Source organism: Sminthopsis crassicaudata, chromosome 4 (genome assembly GCF_048593235.1).
Source record: "Sminthopsis crassicaudata isolate SCR6 chromosome 4, ASM4859323v1, whole genome shotgun sequence".
Lineage (NCBI taxonomy): Eukaryota > Metazoa > Chordata > Mammalia > Dasyuromorphia > Dasyuridae > Sminthopsis > Sminthopsis crassicaudata.
Window position 1 is genome coordinate 50514927 of NC_133620.1, and position 13066 is coordinate 50527992.

Below are 13066 nucleotides of genomic sequence, written 5' to 3' on the forward strand. Positions count from 1 at the left end.
TGAATATGGACAATACTCTGCAGCTTGGAACTCTTGAGCCATTTTATTTTACCATAGCTCTAATCATTAGTAAGGGATTTTTGTCTGTTTGTTTAGATTTTTTTTGCCTAAAACTGTGCCTTTACAATTTTTATCCATTACTCCTAGATTTCCTCTGGGACCAAAGAGTTAACACTTCTTTTTGTCTTTCAAGTACTACTTTCAACTATCATGTTCCCCCTTTCTACCCATTCTAGATTCCTTTAGTCTCAGTATACATCTTCAGTTTCTTCAATTGGCATGTGACACAAAGGCCTTCACTATTCTCAATGGCCTATCCTGAATATATTGAATCCTGCCTCTTTGAAAAATATGGTGCACAGAACTCAACACAATATTCCAAATGTGGTCTGACCAGGAAAGAACTCAATAAGATCATTTATTCTTATATACTACTCCTCTGTTATTGTAGTACAAATGATCTTAGCTTTATAAGCTGCTAGCTTATATTGTTGATGAAATAAAGCCAGCACTGACCTAAAACCCTAAGATATTTTTCAGATGAATATAACAATTTGTAAAATTACTATAAGGAAAACTGGTCATTTATTAATATGAAATACTTGTATTAAAGCCAGGCAGAATAATTCATTCCTAGAACAATATGTTTATATACAATGGAAACTAACCAATGACAGCATACAGTAATCACTTATTAAATGTTTGTTAATTGATTTATTAAGATAGTATTAAAAGGCAAAAAAGTCCATAAATTTTTGCACTTGATCATTCCATATAGCTGATGTTTTTAAAGGAGCAAATCCAGCTCTGCTATTTGAAATATTTTCACACATTACCACCAAATGCGTGTGCCATCTGTACTGTCCTAACTAGGCATTGAGCCATAAGACTATGGTTATGGACAATTATAGCTCAACATGCTGGAGAGTCTTATCACATGATGGGAGTGGTTAGGATATTAAAACTAACTATTCCCAAACATATTCAGAAGTTACCAGCCAAAAAGCAAAGTATGACGGATTCTACTGGATCTCAGCTCTCATGTGTCTTTTTTTTTTTTTTTGAGGTGGGCAGGGGAGAAGAGAGTCCAAAATACTTACATATTTGTAAATAGAGCAAACCAATTCCACCAAGGAAGGATGTATTGAAAATAAGCCCAAAGGATTTATTTACTTTCCATACATAAGACTGAACTGGGATCTTGCAGGACCTCATTCAAGGCTTTCTCACTGGGTTCACCTTAATACATATGTAGAATTCTAATGTACTTGAGGTCACTAATTTCAAATGATGTAAGGAATTGGATCCACTTGCTAATGATAATCACAGCCTTGCTACGAAGTCATCATCTAACAGCTCAACACAGAGGAGAGATATTGCAAGGATGGTTATGAAGAGTTTGACATTTAATGCAGTGGTTAGAGCATTGGATTTGGAGTCAGAAAATTATGTTCATATTGATATTCTGGGCAACTACACATTATTAGACACTAGATGAGAGTCACATTATTTCTTTCAATCTGTGTTTCCTCAGTTGTAAAATGGAGATAATAATAGCTTTGAACTCATAGGGTTAATACAAGAATCAAATGAGATGCTGCCTGTAAAGTGTTTTGCAAATCTTAAAGCTCATAAAATGCTAACTATTATCATTATTACATCACTTTCATCTTTCGATTCAATAGATCAGGTGGTATTATAGTTGCTTCCTCCTAGGATTGAAGCCCCCTAACTTGGCCTTTCACTCATTCTCCAGATCTAACAAGCAATTTAGGAAAAAGAATCACATCTCTAGTTAAAACACATTTTTAAATGTCTTAAGAATCAAGGAGGACCCGCATGAGGCTAATGTTGATATATAGATAATGAATTTAATACATAATATATGTGATAATGATTACAGAATACATGTTTTGTGTTATAATCATCACAATGTATGTCAGGGTACATAAAGCATTGGTTAACAAAAATAAGGAGTAAAATACAAATGTCCCTGCAGTAGATGGTTAATGGATAAATGTTAGATCATAGGTTTGCAAACTCCTTCCCAGTACTAGGGTTGTATAAATTAAAAACAAAATAAAATTGAAAATTGAGGAAAAACGAATTGCAGACCACCCCTTCCCCTAAGTCCTGCTTTTGAGGAGGGGGAAATGCCCTTTTAGTCAATTTTTTTTTCAAGATGACCTGATTCTACTGTTCTGAGCCACTGTCAAATTCTCTAATTCTCTATTCTGCCTATGTCAATGTGACTTTGCACATTTTTCCTTCACAGAAACATAGGTTTAAAAAATTGCCCGTTTTCTCATTCAGACAGTTTTCATCCACTATCTTTCTTTCCCTTTGCCAGCGGCTAGGTTGGAGGACAAGAACAGTTTTGTGGAAGAAATAAAAAGCTTCAAGGCAGGAAGATAGATAGATACCTTACAACTGGTCATACATGTTGGAGTATATATTGGCAAGTTGTCTATCAAAAAATCAAAAAGAAAATGGAGTAACACTATACAATAAAACTAAAATAAAGTTTCTAAAGTTTTTTTTTTTAATTTTGGATTTTATCCTCTTAAAATTTTAATGTTTGCTGTCTAGGGGAGGGAGTCAGGAAAAGGAAGAGGAAAAAATTAGAACATTAGATTTTGTAAGGGTGAATGTTGAAAATTATCCATGTATATATTTTGAAAATAAAAAGCTTTAATTAAAAAATTTTAATATGTAGGTTTCTATTGAATTTCAAGAACATCATTTCAAAGGAAACTTAAGACGTGTTAACAATAAAGCCCTTTGGCAGGCCCCAGACATATCTCCTGGAGAAGGAGGATGGGTTTACCACCAGCAGCTTCAGGACAGATGATTGAAGTAAAAGGTGAGCTTGGTTCATTCCAGGTGCAACTAAGTGACAGTGCCATTCAGGGGGTTGCTGAGTTTCACTATGATTCCAAGCCATGAATCCTCAAAGAGTTAGCAGGCTCCTGGGATTCATACTCCTTGGGTCATGGAAATTCTCCAATCTCCTCAGTCCAAGCTCTTGCCTTCCCAGCTCACACCAGTCCAGTAGGAATAAACACCTGGTCCCAGCTGTTCTTTTCTGTAATTGGAAAGCTGCCCAGAATTAAAATGCAACTCCCATGCAGCCATTTTTCCCATCATTCAGTGAACTGTGAAGGTTACTGATATTAAGAAGCAAGTGTCTTCCAAATAATTTAAAAAGTGGCAGCAGGAAAATAATTGGATTTTGTTTAAATCAGGATCTGATGGCTTGTTCAAAATTGTTTCCTAGCCAATAGGAGTGTGTGTGCTTGTGTCTATTTTTTTTCTTGGTGCATGTAGCTTTCCAGCTTTGATTCCCCTTTAGGGATGGTGGACACATATATCTGGCATACCTCTCCCTAATTCATCCCTGTCTGCCAGGAGGTTGGACAGAACATGTGCAGCTAGATAGGACATTTTTTATGGAAGAAAATTTTTTTCCTGAAATATTCTTGGCCAACAAAATGATTAAATGTCATACAAAGTATGGCTCAATGATGAAATTAATACTCTTTAAGATTCTTTTTTTTAAATGCAGCCTAAGAGATTAAATATTCAGGAGGAAGGGAGAACACATCTGTTGGTCACACAGTCCTCATAACACTGAGCAGAGACTGAGAGATAGAATAATAGTCAAAATGATCATCTTGGATTGTGTCTGTTTCCCAGAAGTAGGCCAGTTCTGGTGCCTTGAAGCCAAAAGGCTTTATTTAGTTAGTCTAAACTATGGCATCACAATTCAGGTCAGATTGCTTCAAGATTATGCCCATAATTAAATTGGTGGGAGATTCTATAACATTTCAATTTTATCAGAGGCATGGGAATGGATGGTCTTGCCTGTATGCATATTGGATATAAGCTCTAATTTTACAAAAACCAACTCACATTTTATAAAAATTTAAAATTTAAGGTACAGAAATAGAAACATTTAGTTGGTACAATATTGAAGGAGTGGGAATTGTGGAATCTTAGAGAAAAGGAAAAATCACATTGTTTTCTTATGTTACAACTTGTTGACTGCCATCTTTAGCTCAACCAGTCTTGTATACAATGAATTTATTTGGGGAGAAGACAAGAAAGAAACCTTATAAGACCACTTTTCTCATCAAGTTTCAACCTATCTCTTCACAATCATATTGACCATACAACCTTATCTGTTCAGGATAACTGAAGGGGAGAAAAAGGCTCAGACTTCATTTATAATGTCATTTGTCTCTCTCTTTTTTTGGAAGTTCCTGAGGTAAGTTGTCTTGGCTTCTCTGAAAATGGAAGCCCCATTTTGGGAGCTCAGGTGAGAGAGAGAGGAAAAAAAGACATAGAAAGATAATGTGTTTCTATGTGTCTCCACTTACAAATATGTCTGTGTGAAGTTTTAGCAAACAAATGGAAATAACATAACCTGATTTTACTTAACAATCATTTTCTATTTCTTTGTCCCAGCCCTGGTTCAGGTTCTGGTCCAGCTCAACTCTATTGTAAATCCAGGCAGCAAAAAGCCTAATTTCGTGGGCTAGTTTTCTTTTCTTTTCTTTTCTTTTTGGTGGGGGTGGTATCCTGGGATAAGAAACATGTTCTTTTTTTTCTTATTGAGCCCTGTTTGTTTTCTCCACCATTCACAACCTCACACAGCCCAAGCCAACTTACAGCAACATTTATATTTTCATAAGGAAGGAAAATGGAAGCATCACAATGCTCCCTTGTTATTAATTCTCATACTTTCCCAGGCAATTTGCTCAAGGGAAAAGAGGGGGAAAGATGCAAAACTATTACATTTTTTAACATTCTGGAATGAATATCCCAACTCCTCCTGTTCCCCAGAAAAGAAAGTATTTTCATCATGTTTCTATGGAAACCACTTGTAACAGAGATTTTTTTTTTGGTAAATATTCTTTTTGTCTGATTCCTTAAATAAAAGAGGTTCTCAGATAAGTTTCTTCAGAGATTTAAAAGTTGTTTTTCCCACTTTGAATTTCAGCATTTTTTGTTTATGGGCTTTTCCAGTTATTTAATCTATTATAAAGATGTCTAGCTGACATTTAAAAACATTGCCACGATTAATTTGGGGGTGTCTACTGAAAATAGTTGGCTTGACAGACTTGGAGACAAACATACTCTTAGTGCCTCATCCTCCAGCTCAGGAAAAAATCTAGAGAAAACAGTTCTTAGCTTCTCCCTGAATTTTATTTCATCATCCTGAGCCTTCAACTATGCTGAGAACTCTCAAGTTCTTCATATGTGACTCCAAACAGATGCAGAAAGACTAAAAAGTCAGGTTCCAGATAAGTTCAAATATCAGGATATTTAGTATATTACATGGATTTGGGGCTAAATTATTTTTACATTTTGTGCACATATTGACACCATTTAAATCAGTCTCAAATCTTCTCGATATATTTTAAACTTTTGATTGCCAAAGAAGACACATTCTTGAATAAAGCATCCTAATTGCCTGAGTGGTGGGAAAAAAGAACAAATTATGACACCAGAGAAAGGGAAGGTTGGTGGACAGACGCAGTTAACTAGACATAGAGTCATTCTCCACTCTGTGATAGATTGATTGTTATCTGACCCAGGATGACAGATTCATAGCAGACATGAAGGAAATTGTGGGCAGTGACTTGTCTATTCTACCTATCTCACCCCCTCCACCTTGACATTTGCTAAATGTGAAGCAATGCCTGAGCAGGAGAGATGAAGTATCCTGTAAAAATTCTGCCTGGGCATGGGTTAGGATTAGCTTTCTCTTAAAGCACATGGTGATGTTAGGAAAATTCTTCCACTTTCTTTAAGAAACAACTGAATAAAAGAGTAACAATCTTATGGAAATTGAGGACAATAACAGAAACAAATGGGAAAAAGGAATGGGAAAGGGAAAATAGATTGCTGGAAACTAAACAATTAATTCTTTCTGATTTAAGCACGACATACATTTTATTCCTCCTAACATCAGAATCCTTCTCCTCCAAGTGAAATTCATTGAAACCTCAATTGCCTTGACAAGTTTGTTCAAAGATATGATTCGAATATGCTCAGATATCCAGATTCATTTTTATGTCACAAGAATTTAAAGAAATATTATTTTAGTACATATACTACAGGGAAAGAAATAGAACAAGTTCACTTACCATACTAAAATAGATATGAGTACAAAAATACCACAAAATACCTTGATACCATGAATAAAGGGCTGTATGAGGCATCTTGGGGTCATGAATAACTACTGTGATTATGAATTCACTGGTGCTGATAGTAGAAACTGGGAAAAGAAATTGGGTTGCTTAAAAAAAAAAGAGCACATTGTTTTGGAAAATACTGACTACTACATCTCCCTCAAGCTCTAAGGATAGTCAATGTCCCCCTTACTCTCTTCCCTGCTCCTTGCTAAAAAAATTTGAGGGTGGTTCAAAAATAATATCATTTCTTACTAATTAACCATGATAATATTGGGGAATAGGTCTATATTTTCAGTAGATCTATATACTTTATAGTTTTTAAATACTTTCTTACTTTTCTATTTTTTCAAAAGAATAGTTTCTCAACCAAAGGAGGTTAAGTATCCTGTGAAAATCGTGTGTGTGTGTGTGTGTGTGTGTGTGTGTGTGTGTGTGTGTGTGTGTAGGGGGAAGCTGAAGGAAAGGAATACCAGGGATTTTTAGTTTTTCTGAAAGAATAAAATACTATTATCATTGTTCTAATTTGTTCAAGGTCTCAGGCATTGTTAGAATGAGTCCAAGGACTTGACCACGGAATAATTGTTACAAACAGAGCACTTCTTATTTCTCCCCATCTAGTATATTTCTCATTTCATTCTGCCTCAATCATTCCCTTGACTAAAGGGTTAGGTTTAGAAATTTTAGCTTCCTGAAGTACAGAAAGCAATTTGGAAAATCATCTTTTGAGACAAGACCCCAGATGAAAAAAAAAAAAGACCACATTGTCACTATTGGAATGATGTTTGTACAGCATGATCAAATGTTTTCTTTTCAAAAAGCCTCCAGAACTATGTTAAATTGTTTTTATATACACATAAATAAATGATTAATAACAGCATTTTTAGCTTTTAGTCTGCATGAAGATGCTAAAGGAATATCCAAAATTTTAAAAAGTATCTTTTTAAAAAATCCAAACCTCTCATTTTATCTAGGAAGAGATGTTCTCTATGAATATGGATCAGCTCTTGTTCAGTAGTATGTAATCTAAGAGATCTATCTGGTCCTCTGCAAACTTAAGTGATTTTGCTGTGTGTATTAGAAGAAGGATTTCAACCCTGGTCTTTGAGATTCAAAGGCTGACTCTAGCAACTGCACCAAACTGTCTTTAAATAGCCTAAATAATATTTGCTTCAGAAAATGGAGTGGGTCAAGATCTCTGACCCTTACTGGAAAGACATAACGGTTCAACAACAGTTGAAGTTATGGTACTCACTCTAACATTGTCATTCCCTTTGAATCATGTTAACAACAAAAATCTATTTGACTACCCCTTATAGAATTTATAGAATTAGGATTGTTGTTGGCCCAGATTGTCATCATATAGTTGCATTATATGAACTGGAATTCCCCATATCCTTCCTTACAGTTGATTCTCTTCATCTCCCTATGTTTTAATTCTGATCTGGGAAATTTTTTAGTATACTGTGGTGACTGATCTGAATGAACAAGGAGGCTTTAGATCCTATTCATACAAGAAGAAGAGGCCGAAGGACCACCCTTAATAATGTAATGGAAAGGATTTTCGTATAGGTCTTCACTGGACTAGATGGTCTCTGTAGGCACCTTCCAATTTGGAGATTCTGAGGTTTTTATAACTTTGTGAAAGAGGGAACAGTAGTCAAGCTTGACTGTATCCAAAACAAAGTGGAGGAAAAGATCTTAGCAACACCATCTGGGATAATTTTGGATTGGGTAATATTCAGGATAGGGTTCTCATGCATAACTTTGTAGGTTACTAAAAGGAAATAGATTGCCTTAAAGGGGCAGGGGAAGGACTCCCAAGATGCCTTTAACATTGCTACTTGATCAGTTCCTGATAAAACTCCGACCGGATGAATCGTGGCAGGGAATCCTTCTCCATCAGAGCATGGATTCTCTTTTGAGCCATGTCAAAGCTACTGGGTGAAGGTTCCACCAGGTTCTTCATGGTCACACCCTTAGTGAAATGGTCGATATTCACCTGCAGACAAGGATACAGGGAGGCAAATGTCAACCTTTATTTGTCTGAAGAGGAAAAGCTCATGGCTTAAGGGGAAGAGAATGGAAAGAAGGAGGTATAAGTTTTAAGTTATAATCCCTTTTTTATCCTCCAATATAAAATTAAAGTCATCATCTTTTCCTCTGAAATTCTTTTCTTTCTAACTTTCCTGTTTCCTTCAAGAGTTCCACTATCACTCTAGTCACATTGGTTTAAAATCTCAAGAGTCATCCTCTGTTCATTACTCTCCCCCACATCAGTTGCCTAGATTCACTGATTTTTATCTTCCCAACCTTTTTCTTTCATTTGTCTTTTTTTTTATTCCTCACATGGCTAATACCCTAGTACAGAATCTCCCTATACTTTACCTGGACCATTGAAACAACCTCCTGATTTTTCTCTTATTGATCCTCCATACTGCTGCTAAAGTGATATTTCAATCATGTTACTGCATTGCTTGAGAAGCTTTGGTGAGTCCTTATTGCATTCATAGAACCATAATAACTGAAAACAAGTCTCCATGATTAGCAGATGCCTCATGCAGTGTAAGGGCTTTGGAATAGGGATGAAATACAACTCATCTATTTGGCATGAAATGCCCAGCACAGTCTGGCCCAGCATAATCTGTTTTTTCCATACTTATCCCACCTAATTCCTTCTCATGCATTCTAAATTCCAGCCAAACTGCCCTACTTAATTTCTCCCATTCTACCTGAGTGTATTTGTACAGGCTTTCTATCTATCCTCCATGACTAGAATATCCTGCCTTCTTCCCTTGTACCTTTTGGAATTCTTAACCCTTCAAGGCTCAGCTCAGGTGCCTTCTTCTATACAAATCATTTCTTGATTCTATCTCTCCCAGCCTTTCCTTATTAGTATTTTCTGCCCTCTACAATTACTTTCATTGGGTTTGCATATACTTTGAATTTATTTATCTGTGTTTTGAATACTGTGAATTTAATAACAGTTATAATTATGTAGCCTTTACATATGTGAGGCACTGTGCTAAGATCTTTACAAATATTACCTCATTTGTTCCTTAGAATAATCCTAGAAGGTAGCTGATATTATTATCCTCATTCAATAGTTGAAGCAAATAGAAGTTAACTGATTTACCCAGTGTTTCCCAGCTAGTAAGGTCAAAGATACTGAATTTGAACTCAGGTCTTCCTTCCCTTCCCTCCCTTTTTTCCCTCCCTCCTTTCCTTCCTTCCTTTCTGTCACCTATCCCCTTCTGTGCCCCCATCTCTAATTTCCTTACATGTTATAACCCTCTAATAGAATCTAATCACTGAGTGTTCGGGCTATTTTGTTCTTGTCTTTCTATACCAAGCCCAGCACAGCATTTATCATATATTATATATTTAATAACTTTAATAAATTAAAAGATTTGTGAGTCAGAAGAACTGGATTTGAGAGCTCTGATGCTTACTAGTTGGGTCTTTTCCTTCATCTTTAAAAATGAGGGGAATAAAAATGTTTGTAGCACTAGGGATGGTCTGGAGCATTTAGGAGCACATATCAGAGCTGGACTTGAAATCTAAAAATTAGCCTCAGCTGTTGCCTCTGGCATTGCCTTACTAGGGGACTATGGACAAGTCAGTTAATATTTCTAAGTTTCAAATTTCTCTTTCAAATTTCTCACCTTAAAATGAAGATAAAAATAACTTCCTGCCAGGTGCCTGAGAGTCTTAGAGGAGAGAGCAAATGGACCAAACTTTGGAGAGAGAGCAATGTCAGCTCTTCATATTACCAACCTCAGAGGGCTGTTGTGAGAAAAGAATATCTGGTAGCCCTTGAAACAAAATGGAAAGGTGAACTATTGGTTTATTAGGGTAAGACAGACTGTTAGAAGGAAATAGCAAATGATGACTGGATCAGAAAAACTTATCAGGACAAAACTTTCCAAATTCAAATTAGGAATAATATTTATAATAGTAATATTATTATCTAAAACATGTATAGCACTGACTATTTTACAATTTTTGTCTCATTTGATCCTCACAATAACCCTGGGATACAGATGATACTGTTATTAACCCCAGTTTATAGATGAGGAAACTGAGACAATAGGATCAAATGATTGGCGCAGGGTCACAAAGCAAGTGCCTGAGGGTTGGATTTGAACTCAGGACTTCCTGACTCCAGGTCCATGTGCTATCCATTGAGTCAACTAGCTCCCCTGGGAAAGTGCAGCTCAGATAGCTGAGGCTGATGTGTAACTTTTAGGATCTTTACATAGCACTCTGTGGTCAAGAAATGGGCATATGCTTATTTCAAATGAAGTTTAAATAGTTTATTAGAAATAGGGATAGGGCCTGGACCTATGATTTCATTAGCAGAGTGAGCTCCCAGATAAAGAAATTCCCTCTATCAAAGCAAGATGGCTTATCCTTTGCAACTTATAGACTTAGTGAGGCCCCTAAAACATGTAATAATTAAGAGAGTTGCCCAGCATATGTCAAGAGGAACTTCTTGGATTGAGGGTCATTCTCTATCCACTTTGCTTTGCCTTCTAAAAAGTTTATAAGGTTGGATCCAAAATAAAGAAAATGAAGTGTCTGGCGATTATTCTCAATTAGAACACTAGGGAGTGCTGCAGGTCATGAGTGTGATGCTGCTGAGTTCCCTTGGGCAAGAGCCATGGAATGGAAAATGATTCAAAAAATAACAGAAAGGCTTCAGAATCATAAGATGAGGGCAGAATGTGTTACTACCTGCAGAGAAAAGGAGAATTATATTAGAAAGCCATGATTTAGCAGCAAAGCATACTGTAAGAGAAGGACCTTATATCTCCCTTTAACACACATATCCTCAATTCGGGTTCTAAGTCTTCAATGGTCCTCAATAAATGTTTGTTAAATTTAACTTGAGAAGTGAGGTGGTCTCTAAGGTCATATCTACATCTTAACATTCTGACATTCTAAACTGTATAGTATGTTCTTTGAATATATATAGAAGAATAGACGGTTAGTCAGTCACATACTTACTAGCTATCTGTTCCTGGGAAAGTCACTTAACTTACCTCAGACTCAGTTTCCTCTTATGTAAAATGGAAATAATAATAGAGCCTACTACATATTATGGTTTTGTGGCTCAAATTAGAAAAATATATATTTTTATTATATAATTTGCAAACTTTAAAAGCAATATTTAAATATTAACTATTATTACTACCTTTATCAATTTAAGCAGACCATCCTCTACATTTACATTTATCTCACCAAATGTTCCTTAAATAGCTACTTCATTGTGGAGTAATGTTTTGGTTCAGGGAAAGATAAAAGAGAAAATCCTTCCCCTCCCGGAGCTTATAGTTTAATTGAATGACAAGACACATAAAAAACCAATACACAAGAAGTCCATTTAGAGGACAGAACAAAGTGTTATTTGAAACTGAAACAAGAAAGTTAACAAGAGGAAATCAAGGAAGTCTACATGGAAAGGGAGGCACTACAGTTACGCTTTAAACTACTTTTTTAACAACTTTATTAGATGCACAAATATACACTTGAATATTTATTAATTTTAAAGGGGCAGTCAGGTGGCACAGTAGAAAGACACTAGGCTTGGAGTTAGGAAGACCTGAGGTTAAATACAGACTCAAATACTTACTATGTGACCCTGAACAACTCACTAATCCTATTTGCCTCAGTTTCCTCCACTGTGAAATGAGTTGAACAAGGAAATGGCAAGCCACTCCAGCATTTTTGCCAAAAAAAAAACAAAAAAAAACCCCAAACTCCAAAGTGGGTCATGAAGAGTCCAGCATGACTGAACAAACAACACATTTATTCACTTTATACTGAAATTGTATGTATTTGTGTATCTACTTGGTTTCCTTATCAGAATGTAAGCAGAGGCTGATTCACTTTTTTATTTGAATCTCCAAGCCTAGCCCTGTGCCTGGCACATAGTAGGTGCTTAATAAATACTTATGGGATGATTGAGGGATTAATTGAGAGCTTTTGAAGAATGACCTGGATGGGTTTGGGAGATACAAAGTAATCTAGTTGGACTAGAATATCGAGTACCTGGAAAGGGGGTGATGAGATGAAGTTGAAAAGGTAGCATTCAATGGGGCTCAACTGCCCTCTAAGGAGCTTGGCAAAGAGAAGAATGGGCTGAGCAGAGCTATGGAGGCTTAGCTGGGTACCAGTACAAAAAAAACTTAAAGGCCAGCAGACTTGGCAGAGGACTATTGCAATAATCCAGGCAGGAAGCAATAGAAGCTTGTTTTAGGATGCTGTCCATGAGAATAGCATTTTAAAATGCAATGGCAAGAAAATGTCTCAATTATATATGAGCCCTTTGTTCAGCCCCCACATTCCAGCCTCTTCTGATGTCAGACTTTCCTCACATAGCTCTTGGACCAAATAAAACATCTGCAGACCCTGGAGACTCATCAGGACTGATGTTATCTATTCTAGCTCTAGGGAAATAGTGCCTTCACAATCCCCTGTGTAAGCACAGGGGCATCTTAGGCAATGGCACTATATAAAATCCTGACTGCCTTAGCTGACAGAGCAAAGTACCACCAGAAATATGATACCATTCCCAAGCTTAGCTAGACCAAACACATTTTAAGACTTTCCAGCTTGATGGAAACTAGCAAAACTTCATTAATAGACTTAGAGAAGAAGTGTTCAACTCAGGAATTTGCAAAGGCTCAGAACCACATTAAAATGTAATTGGGAAGTGTTTAATCAAATAAAAATGCAATGCAACATAAAAAGTATGACACCAGAGAAGGAATCAATAGACCAAGCTATGAGTTGGTGATCTACAACCAGCAGTTCTGAATTATCTTGCAGCTAGATGATGTAGTGGACAGATCCTGTAATGGCCT

General features: G+C 36.3%; 1 protein-coding gene across 1 annotated transcript in view; it reads right to left on the reverse strand.

The window, feature by feature from the left end:
* Positions 1–5932: 5932 nt before the first annotated feature.
* RGS5 (regulator of G protein signaling 5) overlaps positions 5933–13066 on the reverse strand; it is an 86627-nt gene continuing 79493 nt past the window's right edge. Inside the window, exon 5 of the mRNA XM_074266475.1 lies at positions 5933–8199. Within this exon, the coding sequence (XP_074122576.1) occupies positions 8038–8199 (162 nt within the window). The 3' untranslated portion in view covers positions 5933–8037. The remainder of the gene's footprint in view (positions 8200–13066) is intronic.